The 17,771-nt window shown below is 48.5% G+C and overlaps 1 protein-coding gene across 2 annotated transcripts in view; it reads left to right on the forward strand.

Moving 5' to 3' along the window:
• The window catches only part of ANO2 (anoctamin 2), a 348,314-nt gene that overhangs the window by 13,094 nt on the left and 317,449 nt on the right, over positions 1–17,771 (forward strand). Inside the window, exons 2-3 of one of the 2 annotated variants that reach the window (XM_066261651.1) lie at positions 7,982–8,166; positions 9,360–9,686. In XM_066261651.1, coding sequence (XP_066117748.1) covers positions 7,982–8,166; positions 9,360–9,686 — 512 coding nt within the window. Of the gene's footprint in view, positions 1–7,981; positions 8,167–8,700; positions 8,860–9,359; positions 9,687–17,771 lie in introns of those variants that run through there. The other variant, XM_066261659.1, reaches the window with a different exon arrangement.

Below are 17,771 nucleotides of genomic sequence, written 5' to 3' on the forward strand. Positions count from 1 at the left end.
CAGTTAGCAAAGGTCCAGGCAAATGATCGCCTTTCTACCTGGAATCTCCTTTCCTCCCTTGCCCGTTGGAAGATGCCTATATTTTAGATGTACCTCAAAACTCATGCACTCTGGGAGGCCTTTCCTCAGCTTTAAGCAGAACTGAGGGCTTCTGCTTCTGTAGGTCCTTGTTTGTACCCCGACTTTGTTCCTCTCTCGTTCCTGAAACTATCTCCTTACTAATATAGCTTCTTTCCTTATTAGTCCTCCTTCCTGGTGAGCACCTGGGGGTTGGTGGAAAGGACCATGTTCTGTTTAGCCTAATATTGCCAATACAGTGGCTGGGAAGTAAGACGTTCTGGCATGAAAGGAGATGTGAGAGATTGTATATATTGCACTCCTCCTCCCTGAATGTTCAGTTGTTGTGCTTGGAGCATGGCTGGTGTGTGCAAGAGAGGAGAGGGCGGGCAAGCTGTAGGTTTTAGGAGGTGAAGCAGTTCAGACAGGTAGGCAGGGCCCAGAGAGTGAAAGGCCCTGTGTGCCATATTAGATAGTTTGGTCTTCATCCTGAGAAGAGTGGAAATCCACTAAAGAAAGAATTGGTCAGATTCTTTCAAAATGGTTAGTACCAGCTGCAGTGTGTGAGGACATGGGAGGACTGGGAGGATTGAAGAGGATCTGAGGGGAGCACGGTTTGTGGCGGGGAGGTCAGAGAACTCTTACTAGCCAGGTAAGGGTGCACCTATTAGGTTAGTATCATCATCAGGAAAAGGATGTTTGAGCGTCAGGTGAGAGAGGGATGTTCTTTTTTTCATTTTATTTCTTTTTTTTTTTTTTATTTATTCATTTTTTTTTTTAGAGAGGAGAGAGAGAGGGGAGACAGAGAGAGAGAAGGGGGAGGAGCTGGAAGCATCAACTCCCATATGTGCCCTGACCAGGCAAGCCCAGGGTTTCGAACCGGCGACCCCAGCATTTCCAGGTCAACGCTCCATCCACTGCGCCACCACAGGTCAGGCTCATTTTATTTCTTTAATGAAAATATTTATTGGGGTGACATTGGTTAATAAAATTATGTAGGTTTCAGGTGTATATTGAATATACTATGTATATTGCATTGTGTGTTTACCACTCAAAGTCAAATGTTCTTCCTTCAGCATATATTTGACCCCCTCTACCCTTTACTACCCTCGACCCCCTTCACTGGTAACCACCACACTGTTGTTTGTGTCCATGAGTTTTTGTTTGTTTGTCTTGTTTATTCATTGTCAGTTTTATATCCTACATATGTGTGAAATCATATAGTTCTTGACTTTTTCTGTCTGACTTACTTTGCTTAGCATGACACTCTCAAGATCTAGCTTGACCAGGTGGTGGTGCAGTGGATAGAGCATCAGCCTGGGGTGCTGAGGACCCAGGTTCAAAACGCTGAGGTCAGTGGCTTGAGCATGAGCTCAACAGCTTGAGCATGGGGTTACCAGCTGGAGTGTGGAATCAGAGACATGACCCCATGGTCACTGGCTTGAGCCCAAAGGTCACTGACTTGAACCCAAGGCTGGAGCCCCTCGGTCAAGGATCATATGAGAAAGCAACCAATGAACAACTAAAGTGACTCAACTATGACTTGATGCTTCTCACCTCTTTCCCTTGCTGTCTGTCCCTGTTCATCCCCCTTCACTAAAAAATAATAGTAATAAATAAAAAATAAATCTATTCATTTTGTTGCAAATGGCAGTAATTCATCTTTACTTATGGCTGAGTAGTATTCCATTGTGTGTGTGTGTGTGTGTGTGTGTGTGTGCGCGCGCGCGCATGTGCATTTATATATATATCTCACATCTTCTTTATCCAATCATCTATCAAAGAACACTTTGGTTGTTTCCTTGCCTTGGCCACCATGAACAATGCTTCAATTTGAAAACATTTATTCACAAAGAGAGTGCTGTTCTTGAGCCCAGACCATAAAACAAGCAGAGCTGAGGAGGCAGATTAGCAATGGTCCCTTTTGTGTGGCAGGAATCGGAAGGTTGTTCTTCTGATTTCATGTAGAAGCTGAGCAAGGTGCTATTTAGCGGGACTATGGGGCAAGAGGTGGGTAATTACCAGGGCCATTGGGTCTAAATTTTTAGCTTGGAGCTTCAAATTTAGGCTGTTGTCTTGGGTCAAAGTTATGCAGGCAAGCAGGGTGAGATCCAGTGTAAGTTTTGATCCTAACTGAAATGAAATCCATCCATCTCAGGATGTAGGATGAGCACCTTCAAAATCTGGAAGGGACTGGGTCTGTCTGAGGCCCCCAGGAAGGCCAGCCTGTGGGTAGGACCTCCATCCTGGAGTCGTGTTCTTGACCCAGGGTAGTCTGGATGCTCTGTCCCCCTCAGGGCAGCCCTGGCCCATCTGGTTTTGTCATAAGCGGTGCCCTTGGAAGACTAGTGACAGAGGCTGCTGGGTTTTTCACAATTTACCTGCAGGTGGCGAGTAATGAGACAGTAATGGTGTCACAGGGGACACCTGAAGAAGAGCCCTGGTGCCTGGAAGTCCGTCCCCCAAGGGCCCGAGGACTCGCCTCACCCTCCTGCAGGCCGGGGTAAACCCACCGCCTGCTCTCTCTGTGCCTTCCCTGGCCCTGCCTTCCTCTTGTGCGTGTCACCCGGTCCCTTCACTCCAGTCCCCTCCGCCCATCACTTACTGCCTAAGCCTTTCTTACTCCAACCAGCTCTCCACATCCTGCTCTGTCTTCCTTACTCCGAGGCTCCTCCAAGCTCTGAGCCTCTGCTGGGACCCTGACAGTTCCTGCCAAACTGCCCGAGAGGTGTGGCATGACGTGCAGGGGGCAGAAAACCCCCTGCCCTCCAGCATCTCTCCCTTCCCCTAGCACAAGGTCCCTGTGACCATTAGCGAACATTCCTTTAGCCGAGACCCCGCCCCTGCCTGCCTGCGGGCCTAGTGACAGCTGTAGGGTTCCTTAAAGATTTCAAACTGCTTTCACTTACATTGTCTCAAGGTGTCAGCATAGGCTATTTGTTCTTTGGTGTAAATTAGCTTCTTATTTAAATGAAGGAGTGAGTATCGGAGGCCTGATGGTGGGTGGGGTCATGCAGGCACAGAACAGGCATAGAATACAGGGAAGCAAAGCTGGCAAGGGCCCTTGGGCAGGCTCAGGGGAGAGGCAATGAAGAGGAAGGTGTTGACAGGATTCTGAAAACAAGCTCTCCCTGTTTTTTTCTTTTTTTCACTTAGATTTGGGCTTCTCCTTGGCTTTAGTCTCTATTATTTTTTCTGTCAAAATCTCTAATCCGGTTCCTTGAGCTTGTCTCTTATGATGTCATCACATTTATCCTATGAGGAAAAGATACAATAATGACGTCCTCCCTCTTCCAATCATGGAAGAAATAACATGAAGAAAAAAAATCTTTTTTTCCAAAATTATGGCACTGCCAGGACTAGGCCCCAAAGCTCAGTGTGGCTGAGCTCACCCCTGGCTCCGTGTGGGGGCTTGCCGTTGGCCGAGTGCTAATGCCTAGTTCTGGGAGGGCTGGGCAGTGGGAGGGAGAACAATGGGGTTAAGTCAACCTTTGTGCTTCTCAGGGGGCCTTCTCTAGAACCCAGCCCTGCACCGCACCCATGTAGTCCCAAAGCACCCCTGGCATTTATTACGTTTCTTATTTTTGGCCTGACAAAAACTGTCTGCTGTGGCCTTAGACCACTCTAACAGGCTGCAGGTGCCTCCAAACAGCAGGCTGAGACCAGAACGCTGCCCTCCTTCCCTCCAGTTCCCCCTTACTCTCAAAAAGTGCAGCCTGGCCTGTGGTGGCGCAGTGGATAAAGCGACAACCTGGGATGCTGAGGTCTCTGGTTCGAAGCCCTGGGCTTGCCCGGTCACAGCACATGCGAGAAGCAACTACGAGTTGCTTCCCACTCCTCTCCCCTGCCTCTCTCTCTCTCTCTGTCTCTGTCTCTGTCTCTCTCTCTTTCTCTCTCTCGCCTCTCTCTCTATAAATCAATAAACAAAATCTTTAAAAAAAAGTGAAGCCCCACCCCTATGATCAAGTGTCCCTGTGGCTCCACTATGCCTCAAGGTGTCCACAAATGGAGCAAATAATAATATTCAGAAACTCTAGTTTCAAAAAGGTGGGGAATGGGGAGGGCAGGAACAATGTTGGCAGCAGGGAACCATTGAAGGGCTTTGCGTGGGAGGGTGGAGTACTGTGATGTATAATTAAAGAGACCCCTGTGAGGGGGTAGAGGAGAAGGGACTGGGGCAGAGGTGGATGTGGGCAGGAGCTGCTGCCAAGGTGGGAGTGCCCTCTGTCCACGCTGAGCAGGAGAGCTCAGCCATTCTCATCTGGTCACATCTGACTCACTGAGGAGAGGAGGGCTTTTCTTTCCCTAACCCTGATGCTGTAGCACATTATGAGGGTCCTGGACAATTGAAAAGAGGAACTAATCACATATGGGGTGGTCCTTTGGGGATCTGGGCAAAAGCTTGGGGGCATGGGAGTTCCATTGACTGGACAAGTCAATGTGCTGCCACCCTGGGTTATCTTTACTCAGTGACACCAGACAATAAGTGCTTCCCTCTCTGTGGTTCCCCGCTGACCAGTGAGGCCCACTGCACGCAGCACAGAGGCCTTCCCCTGATGACTTTGCCTGTGTCTGTCCCATGCCTCCTCAGCTGTGCAACTTCAGTCAAGTCTGGGTGGAAGGAAATTGGCTTTACTGAGTATCTGAGTACTCCTGTCTCACACCTGATGGGTAGCTTTTTGAAAGAAGAATGAACTACTTTTGATTTTCTGGGTCTCTAATGACTGAAATAACGGGGGGCCACAGCTAGATGGAGGGCATGTTCCAGCCGGAGGGAGGAAAACACGCAAGGTCCCGGCTGGGAGGGAGTGCAGTGCATTATGGAGACAGAAATAAAACAGTGTGGCTGGAGCTCAGAGACCCAGCAGGACATGGGGAGCGGAGCGGAGAGGGGGTGGGCCCGTCTCTGCAGGGTCTCAGGCCCCGTCCTTCCTGATGGCAGACGTCACTCACATGGCCCCTACGCTTCATGTCATGGCGTAAGCCAGCTCTCCCTGTCTCTCCATGTCTGTGTCACTGGTGCCTGGTGTGTCTTTCGGGAGCTGAATGACTGAAGCATAGGCTGCCCTATAATCATTGTTTGGGGGAAGAAGATGGGCAGGAAAGCAACCTCTGTGGCAGGGGTCCCCAAACTACGGCCCGCGGGCCACATGAGGCCCCCTGAGGCCATTTATCCAGCCCCCGCTGCACTTCCGGAAGGGGCACCTCTTTCATTGGTGGTCAATGAAAGGAGCACATTGACCATCTCATTAGCCAAAAGCAGGCCCATAGTTCCCATTGAAATACTGGTCAGTTTCTTGATTTAAATTTACTTGTTTTTTATTTTAAATATTGTATTTGTTCCCGTTTTGGTTTTTTACTGTAAAATAAGATATGTGCAGTGTGCATAGGGATTTGTTCATAGTTTTTTTTATAGTCCGGCCCTCCAACGGTCTGAGGGACAGTGAACTGGCCCCCCGTGTAATAAGTTTGGGGACCCCTGCTCTGTGGTATCTGTGGCAGAGAACAAGCAGAGGGAGCAGCCAGGATGGCGAGAGGGGCCCTGGAGGCCAGCTTCAGACGCAGGTGCCGCCTGAGGGCATGGTGGCTTCTGGAGAGTGTATGACTAAAGCTTTGGGTTAACTCTGAATCTGAGCTGGCCCAAGTCACAGCTGTGCATGTGAATATAGTCGTGAAGGAAGGTGGACCTTGATAAACATCACCTTCGCTACTTGCCCAGTTCCACGTCAGGATGGTCTTCGGCTTCTGAGGCATGCCTCTGGAGGTCCTCAGGCCTTCCCGGGGGTGTGGAGCCCTGTTCCTAGTTCTGCCCTGGGCTAGTGGAGGGCAAGCGTGCAGAGAGGCATGAGGGAGAGGGATGAGGCAAGACCAGAGATCCCAGCAGTTCTGCCCCTGGGCTAGTGGAGGGCAAGCGTGCAGAGAGGCATGAGGGAGTGGGATGAGGCAAGACCAGAGATCCCAGCAGTTCTGCCCCTGGGCTAGTGGAGGGCAAGCGTGCAGAGAGGCATGAGGGAGTGGGATGAGGCAAGACCAGAGATCCCAGCAGTTCTGCCCCTGGGCTAGTGGAGGGCAAGCGTGCAGAGAGGCATGAGGGAGAGGGATGAGGCAAGACCAGAGATCCCAGCAGTTCTGCCCCTGGGCTAGTGGAGGGCAAGCGTGCAGAGAGGCATGAGGGAGAGGGATGAGGCAAGACCAGAGATCCCAGCAGTTCTGCCCCTGGGCTAGTGGAGGGCAAGCGTGCAGAGAGGCATGAGGGAGAGGGATGAGGCAAGACCAGAGATCCCAGCAGTTCTGCCCCTGGGCTAGTGGAGGGCAAGCGTGCAGAGAGGCATGAGGGAGTGGGATGAGGCAAGACCAGAGATCCCAGCAGGAGGCCCTTCCTGGTGTCCTGAGCTGGCGCAGCCCTGTTGTGCCACCAGCATGCGTGCCCACTCCTGCCCTCTGTGCTCTGCCTCTGGGGAGTGTCTTCCAGAAGCTGCCCAGCCTTCAAGACCAGCTCTAGGCTTACTTCCTCTGGAAGCCTCCCTTGACCTAGCTTTCTGGTCTCCCACAATATGGACTGGAGCCCACAACAGAGAAATAAAATTGTTTCCTGCATGAAAGATGCTAAGTTTTTCAAAAACACGGACCAAATGTTGCCAGCTTACTGACTCTGCCCAGCAGAGAGCTGCACAGGGGGGCCGCTCCACGGCCTAACAACTGGCCAGCAGCTCTGCTTCAAGAGACAGGAAAGAGCTGCTGTTTGTTACTTTCTTACATAATTAAATTCACTCATTCATTCTTTCATTCAGCAGGGGCTAAGGGCTCAGCTTGATGTATAAGGTGTGATTTCTGGTTGCACAGAGATTAAAATGAAAATAAGAATAATCACAATAACCACTTTTTATTGCACGCACACAGGGCAATGAAGGTCCTGGGTACTTTGCATCACATGTCTGTTCTCATTCTTATTACAGTCCTGCAAATTTGGGATTCTCCTACAGTTGAAGAAACAGGCTCAGAGAGGTCTCAGATCAGCAAGTGGCAGAGCTGAGGGTTGAGCCTGGGCGGTAGAGCTGAGTGCGGGTGCCCTGGGCTCTGCTGCTCTGCTTAAGTGTGTTGCTCAGAGCGGGGAGAGACTGAATCTGATAGGCTGTGAGGCCTTGGCAGCTTGGGGCCCCTGTCTGGGGCTCTGGTGCAAAGTGGAGTTGGAGTGTTTCATTTCTCAGTCCCTGCGTTCTAACATGCTGCAGGTCCATCACCACCTGGAGTCCCTTCCCTCCCGGGTGAGGCGGGAGGCCTTCTGAAATAGCACTACGGCCCAGCTGACGGCCATTAGAAGAGCTGATCTGGGGAGGGCTGAGAAGGGGCCATGGAGCTCTGAGGCCTTGCTGGAACCAGCAGGTGCGTGCGTTCCCCTCAGGGGCATCAGAGGCTGCCTGCCCTCTGGGCAGAGGACACTCCTGCCCTCAGTGGGCCCACCATCGGTGTGTCCTGCTCCTTCCTCGAGGAGCGGTGTTAGCTGGTCTGGCTGCCTCGGCAGAGGCTCCAAAGCCTACGCCGTTGGCATCAATTCAAGGTGCCCCTCAGATAGCGTCCCACCTACCCTGGCTTGCCTGGTGCTAGGGAATTAGGAGAGGTGATGACAGCCATCATCCAAAGGGGCTCCTGCTGGTGGCTCCAGGCTCCGTGTGTGTGTGTGTGTGTGTGTGTGTGTGTGTGTGTGTGTTGTGTGTGTGTGTGTAGTGGGGTGAGACCCTTCTCCCATTTCCTTCTCCACTTTTCTCTTCCTTGTGGCCAGTGTGACCCTGAATAACTAGGCTCTGAGGAGACATAACAATTTCTTTAGGGCCGCCTCCGTGTGTCTCCCTCAGTGCTTCAGTTTCTGTGTCCTGGATTTTCCATCACCTGAAGTGGCTTTGCCTCTTTGTCTTCCCTCTCACAGATATCCCTCTGCTCCCTGGCTCCCCACGCCGGCTGAGCCCTCGGGCAGTGGCCAGGGGCGGCCAGGGCCCCAGACAAGGCCAGGAATACCTCAAGGTGCCAGGTCCCCGAGCCCCAGGTCTGCAGGGCTGTTCCAATCAAGAGTCTGGCCGGCTCTCTGGGGAGGAGAGCTCCCACAGCGGCTCCGTGAGTACTAGCGTTGGGAGGACGGCCTGCCCTGTTGCGGACCCTAAGGGGGCCTCTTGACAGAAGATACTTCACTGGGGGGCAAGTGTGTATGTGAGATAGATAGATAGATAGATAGATAGATAGATAGATAGATAGACAGAAAGAGTGCCAGGGCTTTTATTAGGCCCTTTTCCTTTCCTCTCTCTGAGTCATGACAGTATGACGTACCAGCCACGCTGGAGTCTTTGGTCAGAGGAGGACAGGGAAGGAGGAGGTGTGAGCAACTAGAAGCTCCCACCTGCTGCTCTGCAGATTCCCTGGCTCCCCTCCCACCTCTGCTGTGGTGGCTCTGGAGGCTGTCCCCTGTGCCTGGTTGCCCAGGTGACCTCTCAGGTGGCTGCCGAGGCAGCTGGGTATCAAACCAGTAATAAACAGGGAAACACCCAAAGGGGAGGCAGGTCCCTCCTCCGCTCCGCCTCACTCTTTCTTCTGCATTTCTCTCAATGTCCCACCTCCACAGGTGGAGAGAGCAGAAGCCCGTCCTCTGCCACTGTCTCTGGCAGGGTCCTCAGCGGAGGCTGGAGAGCAGGAGGAGGAGGATGTGGGGCTGTGAGGGGCACAGGGCATAGCAAATCTCTGTGGGGTGGAGGTGGAGGTAGACCAGGTGACCAGAAATTGGCCTCTGTTCCAATGGACCTAGAGAACCTGCCTGTGAGTATTCTGTGTGTTGGCAGGTCCAGAAGGAGGTGGGTGTGCCCCCGTACATACGGAGGGCTCTGTGTGTGTGTCAGAGTGCTCGTGGGTGATGTATGTGCGCACAGATGTGTGTGCAGAGAGGCTGGGTGTGGGTGACGGCGTGTGCTTGTGCAGGCGTGGGTGCATGGCCCTGTGTGGAGGCAGGTGATGTGACTGTGCGGGGTTTGCTGCTGTGTGTGCAGTCTGTACGTGAGTGTATGCGGTGCATGATGGCCGGAACAGGTGCGAGGGTACCCGCTCCTGGGCTCTGGGCAGGTGGGTGGAGGGCTGTGTGGGCTGGGTGTGGCAGATGGATTTAGGACACTCTGTCCTTTCACTGGGGCAGCTGGGGCCTCTGGGTTGAGGGTCTTGCTTCCTAGTGTGCTATATTTGGGCCCAGAGCAAGGTTAGCCTCCTCTGTCTCTCGCCCCTTCCTCACCAGACCTCACTATTCCCGCTCTGTTTTCTCTGGCCAGGTCATCAACAACTACCTGGATGCCAATGAGCCAGTGTCTTCGGAGGCCCGTCAGAGTCGCATGCACTTCCATGACAACCAAAGAAAGGTGGACTACGTGCTTGCCTACCACTACCGGAAACGCGGGGCGCACCCTGGCCACGGCTCCCCTGCCCATTCGCTGGCCATCATCTCCAATGGGGAGACTGGCAAGGAGCCCCATGCTGGGGGCTCCCGTGACATTGAGCTGGGGCGGCTTGAGGCCCTGGAGGAGGAGAGGAGGGAGCAGCGAGAAGAATTTGAACACAACCTGATGGAGGCTGGGCTGGAGCTTGAGAAGGACTTGGAGGTGAGGTGGGACAGGTGTCACAGCGTTGTGGGTGGATAGCCCCGTAGGGCTTGGCTCCTGGCAATCAGTGTCATCTGAAGGGAGCCTTGGCTTTTATTTTCTGGTGGGCAACCCAGATTTTTTTTTTTTTTTTTTTTTTTTTTGCCTAAGGACTTGAGGAAAGTCTTGGTATAGCTAGTAACTCTATGTAGGGGATCCCAGATCCTCCTAGGGATGTGTGTGCTGTTCACTCTCACCCCAGGGCCTTTGCACTGGTTATCTCCTCTGCTTTGACCCCGTTCCCCAGGCCTGTGTATACTCACTCCCTTACTTTACACCTCTACTCAAATGCTACTGTCTTCCATACATCTTCCCTGACCATCCTAGCTAGAACACCCTGCCCCACCCCTCTATTCCTTGATCACACTCAGCCCTGCTACCTGAAATAACATGAGAGGTTTTTCTTTTTTGTCTGTGCCCCCACCTGCCCCGTCAAGCCAGGGTCTTGTTTGGTTCATGGCTGTATCCTCAGCACCTGGGACAGATTCTAAAGAGCAAAGTAGTAAGTGCTTAACAAAGGTTAGTTGAATACATAAGTGACCTCCCTCAGTCTCAGGTTCCTCATCTAACAAGTAATAGACACCCTGCTGGATTGTAGTTTTACAAGTCCCATCATTAGACCTGGGCAATGAAAATATTTAGCACAGTGTTTGGTACTTACTAGGCGCTCAATAAATGCTCATCAGGATTCTTTTTAAGAAGCGTCATGCTTAGGGGTGAGGTGCCATTCTCATTAGAAACCTGTTTTGTAAGATTCAAGTTAATACTGTCCCCTAACTGTAAGGGGCCAAGGTCATTCATTCATTTCTCTGTCCCCAGACAGAATGACATGTGGCCTGGCCCAGACCTTTGTTGTGCTGACTTATGCTGCTTACCCAGCCTCTTAAATCAGGAGCTCCTTCTCTTGATAGTCTTTGCACCAGTTTAGCGATGTGTGTGCTCTTTTTAGGGCTACTTGCTGTGGGAGTGCTGATTTTCGCATTGGAAACCCAGAGCTCACTTGGTGCCTCTGACTGGGGTCTGGTGGGAAGGTTTCTTGAGGTAGTGGCAGATTTGAAGGCCCAGGAACTGTTGGCACTACCACTGTGGCAGGCTGCAGTCCACACACCTGCCTGCGGGCGTCAGGGAGCCGAAGCCTGGACCTCATTCCCCTACTTGGTTGTGTGGCAGCATATTCAAGACGTGACCTCTGGAATCTAAATACAGATGTTTACATCCCAGGCCTGGCATATACTAGCCTCACAACCTTGGGCAAGGGACTTGATCCTTTTGAGCCAAAGTTTCCATATCTATAAAGTGGGAATAATAATACATTCTTCATTGGGTCATTATGAATATGAAACAAGACAACTAAAGTATCTAAACAGCAATGAGTGAGTGTTACTGCTATTATTACTAATTGAGAATTGCCAGATTTAGCAGATAAAACTTTAAGATGCCCAGTCAAATTTGAATTTCAGAACAACTAATTTTTTTAGCATAAGTATACATAAGTCCCATGCAATATTGGGGATAGACTTATACTAAAAAAACCTATTCATTGTTGAGCTGAAATTCAAACATAACTGTCCTGTTGACTTTTATGACTACTGCTACTAGTATCACTGCCCATCTTTGCCACCCTCCAGTATGTATCATTTTAGTTGCTATTGGATTTTCCTGGCTTTGTCTGGGACTTAGGAGGGCCCAGAGGTAGCTTTTGGGGCTGTCCAGTGTTAGATGGGGCTGTGGAGTGGGTCCTGGATTGTTGTCCCTGTTGTGTAACCACCCAAAATTCCTTCCTCCAAGCCCCCACCCCTGGTTTCATGATCCACTTGACTCCTCCTTCATGGGACTATTTCAGGTCATCAGAGCCTCCACCTCCACCACTCAAGTAGCTGCCGGGATTTGCTGTCTTACAGCATTTTCTCTCTTTCTCTCTCTCTGTTTTCTAAACATTTATTATTGTTATCAGTTTTTGGACTTCATATGCAAGCGATGAGTTAATGGCACTTCTCGATCATGGAGCATTAGTATCGTTGGTCTGCACAAGGACCTCCCCTTCCTTATTGAAATACCACCCTCGCTCTTCACTGCCTGCTCACTCCACAGGCAGCCATCCTAACGCTTTGTGTTTCTGGGAAATGCATAGCGTCATGCTTGCTTTATGTATTTTTTTTTTCATTTTTCAAAATTGTCTTTATTGTTTAGAACAGTTTTGGAATTACAGAAAATTAGAGTTCCCATATACCCTGTACCGAGGCCCCCTATTATTAACAGCTACATTAATACAGTACATATGACATTATTAATGAACTCATATTGACACATTACACTGGGGAACAAAATTTTTGTTGCATCCACAAAAACACTTGTTCTTACCTAATTCGAGTGTGCTGATCTCAAATCTGACATTAGTTTTTCCCTGTAAGCAACAGTTTTTTTGCAATTCAAGATTTTAGGTTTTTATCTTATTGTAAAATTTTCAACATTTAGTTTAACATAATGAAGTAGAATGTCTTCTTGGGCATCATCTTTGTGAAAATATAATAATTTATATAATGCAGTGAATACACTAGTACACTAAAAGATATGATTGCATCAGAATTTGTCTACAATTTTGAAATAGAACATATTAAAACACTTATTTTAATCATAAAATTTGTGCAAAACTTATTTAAATTCTATTCAGGCAAAAATTTGTGTTTGTAGCTCTTGCGTTTGTGTACTTGTTGAGGACAATCTCGTTTGATGCTCCAGCAGTAGTCTGCTCATCACTAACAGCTCCAAGATTTTCGGAAAACTTATCAAGGTGACTGTTCAAGAAGTGAATCTTAACACTCATGTTACATCCAATGTTGCAGAAAGCCAACAGCATCCTTTGAACCAGAAGTTCATAGTTTTCTGCTTTTTTGTTGCCCAGGAAGTTCTTTGTAACTGCCACAAAAGATGACAGCCATGCTGCTTTCTCCTCCTTATTCATCTTCTTGGCAAATTCTTCCTCACGTATGAGAGTTCAAATTTGAGGTCCATCAAATACACCTGCTTTTATCTTCTCAAAAGACAAGGCGGGAAAGAAGAAATAATATGTTGAAAGCATTCACTTTCTCTATTCAAAGCCTGAACAAACTGCTTCATTAAGCCAAGTGTGAAGTGGAGAAAAAATGATCCTATCTCAATTAACTACAGGTTCGTTCACAATATTTTGCATCCCTACTTCCAAAGCTTCACGTTTTGGCCACTCCTTCTGTGTTTAGTGTTTCTCCTGAGCTCGGCTGTCCCACAAACACAGAAAGCAAAGATACTTTGTGAAACCTCTCTGTTGTCCTAGCAAGAAATTTACCATTTTAAGATCCTCACAAATGATCCAGTTATGCTCCTCATACTTCAGAGAGTCGAGGACAATTTTTATGTCATTCTTACTAAGTCATTCAATTCGGGTTGGCTAAACTGCTGAAGGGTTAATGACTGCTTGGCATCAAAAGAAGACCCTTCAGATTCTACAACCATTTCCTCATGCATCTTTTCAAAATACACCTGATCACCATGTTCACTTTCTTCATCCTTAGAAGAAATAAAACCATTGAAAACTGGAACCAAGAGTGTCTCAGAGTGTGGGATAGGTCGTATTGCTGAAGGAATATTAGGATACGTGATCATATGCCATTTTTTCTTTCCGATGTCCTTTGTATGGATCAGACAGAAGTAACAGTCATTGCTGTGCTCCTTAGGTTTACGCCAAACCATGGGAATACCAAAAGGCATTCCTTTGCATTTTCCTTTTGTCCAGTCACGAAGCATTTCCTCACAATTTTGACACACAATATGGGGAGCCCAATTCTTGTCTTGATCGCCAAGAGGAACTTGAAAATAGGCAATATATGCACGTGACACAAATGATAAAATACTGTGCCTTTGATGTTGAAGTGTGTAACAGCCACATATATAACAGAAGGTGTCAGGACTATTCTTACATTTCTGCCTACTCGAAGAAGCGATGATTCAATCTTAAAACAAAATAAGAGGGTGTTTTTATCAGATAATAATTTTTTACATTTAAAAACAACTGCAATTACGTAAAAGTGATGTTTGTAAAACATTAATTGCCTTGTGGTTATGTTCAATCCAAGAGTCATTGCCCTTTAACTCCAATTTAAAAACCAATGCATGCCATTAACTGTAACAAAAAGAAATTAACATTGCATAAAAACTAGAGCATGCACCAAAAAACGGATTTCAGATTTGGAATCAGCAATGCAGAAATATATAGAAACAGTTCTAAAACCTCGTGCAACAGAAAATGAAAAATAAATTGTTCCCGGTGTTATCATTAACAAAAATCTATACATTTTTTTTGGATTTCCTTAGTTTTTACCTGTTGTCCTGTTTCTGTCCCAAGGTGCTATTCTGGACACCACATTACGTTTAGTCATCACGGCTCCTTAGGCTCTTCTTGGCGGTGACAGTTTCACAGCACTGTATGCATTTTGAATTTATAGAAGTACTCTATTTTATAGCTCATTCTGTTTTCCACTTTTTTTTTTCTCTCAGCACTTTATTTTTCAGACCATTCATATTTTGCATGTGCATCTAACCCATTTCTCTTTCTAATGAATGGGCAGTTTGCAATCACCACGATTTGCCTCGCTACTCCCATAATGGTAATGGACATGCAGGTTGCCATCAACTGTGTGCCACCCCAACAAGATTGAGAATGAATTGTCACCTCCTTCAGGGCCAGCGGTCCATGATCTTCTCTGTTTCCCAACCCCCACCCAATGCCATGTTGGTAAATGCTGGTTAGAGCTTCCTTTAGCTGGAGCCTGTTGGGGTCTGAACAACTCTTCTCCATGTCAGGATGCTCACTCAGCCTCAGGCCTTGAGCACAGTCTTAGAACGGGAACCTCACAGGAGCAGAGGCATTGCTTGACTACAGCTGGGGGCCAGTGGGGAGCAGGTGCAGTGGCCTCACCTGCTCAGTTCTGGGTTGGGCTGCTTTTTTAGGCTCTGGTTTCACTTCGAATTTAAGATAATTGAAGAGAAAATGGATTCCTATTGGAGACCCATTAAAAACGACTCACTCAACCTTACAGATCAAGGGAATTTTGCATCCGCCCAACTCTGAGTATCGCAGAATTCATCTCCGACATTAGTTGCTACTGGGCGTGCTTTAGGCAGGATGATAATTGGTGCTTATCTTCCATTTGGTGCTTCACTTTTTTATTTTGTGTGCAGCTGACTAAACCACACTTTGCCTATATGTTTTCTTGTGTTTGCCCATTTGATTAGAATTTCATTTAAAGACATCGCTGGAGATGCCTGTGGGGGATAGAGACGACACCTGCATCTTCACTGCTGATCCGGGCAGGCGGGGGCCACCTGTGTGGAGATCGGCTCCACGGCTGCCGTCTCCTTGCTTACCTGTGTAGAGCTCGTCTTCGCAAAACTCGCAGACCTTGCTCTGCAGGGAAAACGAGAACTGGGGGAATTTCCTGATCCTTAGGAAAACCTTGCTGTTCAGCTTTCTAGGGTGACAGTATCCTCGGAGGTCTTCCTGTCCGTGGCTCTGCCGCAGACATTGAGAGTGGGTTGGTGGGCCCTGGAGTGAAGGGACCAGTGTATTTCTATGGGGCGGGGGTCCTCATACCCTTGGTGACTCCGTGATAAAATTAGTCTATTTCCTCCTAAGGAATGGGATAGGGGTCTGTGTTTTTAGGAAAGGCTACCACAAATGCAGGGAAAATATGAATGTGGAATTTAATGATTGCCACAGTCCTTACTGTTTCTTGGTGATGGCTGTTATGCCTGGGAGTATGGGTAACAGTCACACTGATGTTGATTTGTGCTAATGGCAGGAAAATGCAATGATTTCCCCAGGGCTTTGGGAGTGTTCTTATCCCACTTGCCCCACCCTGAAGCAGCAGGCTGGAGCCTTGGGCTTCTCACCTGCCATTCTTTCCTACCCCAAGGGGTTTTTAGGGAACCACAACAAAGACAGTCCCAGCAGCCCCTGCCCTCAGGGCAGCGGCGGAGCAGAGCAGAACCCCTGCAGGCTGGTTGGACCTGGTCTCTGAGGGATTTGTTGAGGAAGTCTGGGGGTGGGGATGCAGGGAGAGGCAAGGTAGGGAAGTCAGACACCCCAAACCCGGGTCAGTATCTATTTCCTTTTTTCAAAGAGTTTACTATTAAAAAATTAACAGTCAATATTCTCACTTGACCCTCATGGCAAACCCACCGAGGTTGTTAAGCAGCTATTGTTTCCTTGTGAAGCTGGTGAGGAGCAGGGCAGGGCCTCGAACTCCTGCTGCTCTTAGTCTTTTAAAATGACTCTCCAGGGGTGCTGTGTGGGCTACACAGGCAACCAGCCTTGGAGATAAGCACTGCATTGGGTGGAGCAAAAAGCAACCCGAGGGTTTAACTAGAGGTGGCAGGTGAAAGGCAGAAACAGCGGGTTGAACTGAAAACACGTGGCTAGTATGTTCCAAGAGGAAAATTTATTTTAAAAACGCCTGGGTGCAAGCAGTTTGAGACTAACAAAGGGTGAGCTGTGGGAGGAAGTGGTAGCTATAGAGGCTAGGGGCAGCCTAGCCTGATTTAAGGCCTTGGTCACTGACTTGACGATGAGCTGGAGGAGGGGATTCAGCTGCAGAAACACCTCTACAAGTGTTTTCTGAGGTAGCACAGGCCTAATCAGCGGGGTCCTATCTGGTGTCCGTGGTAAATCTTCAAGACAGCTGGGGGCAGGTATCTCCCAGGAACAACTGGGTCCTAGTGCTTCTGGGAATTATCTGTGAAAATTTTCACAGGGACTCTGTTTTTTTTTTTTAGGCTACAAAGTAAAGATTTAGGATTCATTATATAAGTTTCTGATTAATTCACAGCAGGGGTTGGGAACCTATAGCTCACGAGCCAGATGTGGCTCTTTTGAAGGCTGCATCTGGCTCGCAGACAAATCTTTAATAAATAAAAATAATAACATTAAAAATATAAAACATGCTCATATATTACAATCCATTCATTTCCTACCGCTCATGTTCATGGTTGCAGGTGGCTGGAGCCAATCACAGCTGTCCTCCGGGACAACACCAAATTTTTATTGGATAGTGCCTGATGTACACGGGTCGTTGTATGGCGGCTCTCATGGCATTATATTTTAAAATATCATTCGTTCATGGCTCTCTCAGCCAAAAAGGTTCCTGACCCCTGATTTACAGGCTTTAACTTTTCACAGTGAATCCTATGGCTAGGCTTTTACAAACAACTATTGTGATTTAAACTCCCATGATTGTCAGGTCCCTCCCCAATGTAAGCTTTTCCTGACATTTCATGCAAAGATAAACTTTTTGCTACATTTCCAAGTGTAGGGGTGGTGGCAGAGGCCTTAGTTATGCAGGTTCCCATTGAATTCGGGCAGATGGTAAAGGAACAGTGGAGCTAGAAAATGGTGCACCATTTTGTTTATTATAGTCTCATAATAGCAGACAAGCAAACAGGCAGGGAAGACCACTTTCCTTTCTCTCTCTGGACTCACAGGACCCCACAAGCTAAACAGCATTCCTCAGCCAAACAAGCTGGGCCCCAATCTGGGTTCCCCAAGCTCCTCAGCTCTCTCTCTCTCTCTTTCACTGGACTCTCTCTCTGCACTCCAGCAAAAACCGGCTGGGGGAAAAACCCCTTCTGCAGCAAACAATAGCAAACAATCGCCCCTCCCCACGGCTGCAGCAGGCAGTCCAGGATTTGCAATCTGTGGTCCTGAGCACAAACACTGCAGCCTTCCACAGACAACACACACAGGGCGCTGCCCAGCGCCAGTGCAACAGCAAGGCAAAATATAAGTGAGCAAACCTGTTACAAACTTGTTTGCCCAACACAAAGTAAAGGCCAGGAAGCCATTAAGAGAGAGACTAGCAAGCAAATTAACTACAACCTTAGAGTGGGGGATGAGAATGTTCTGTTTTGAGCCCTTCTTCCTCCTTTGGGCCAGCATTGTTCTCAGGGGGGCAGCTGAGTAGCCATGTTATCTGTCAGCAGGGAGCTAGGTGTGGCTCCTTCTCAAGGCCTTCATGT

Source organism: Saccopteryx bilineata, chromosome 1 (genome assembly GCF_036850765.1).
Source record: "Saccopteryx bilineata isolate mSacBil1 chromosome 1, mSacBil1_pri_phased_curated, whole genome shotgun sequence".
In the NCBI taxonomy this organism is placed as follows: domain Eukaryota; kingdom Metazoa; phylum Chordata; class Mammalia; order Chiroptera; family Emballonuridae; genus Saccopteryx; species Saccopteryx bilineata.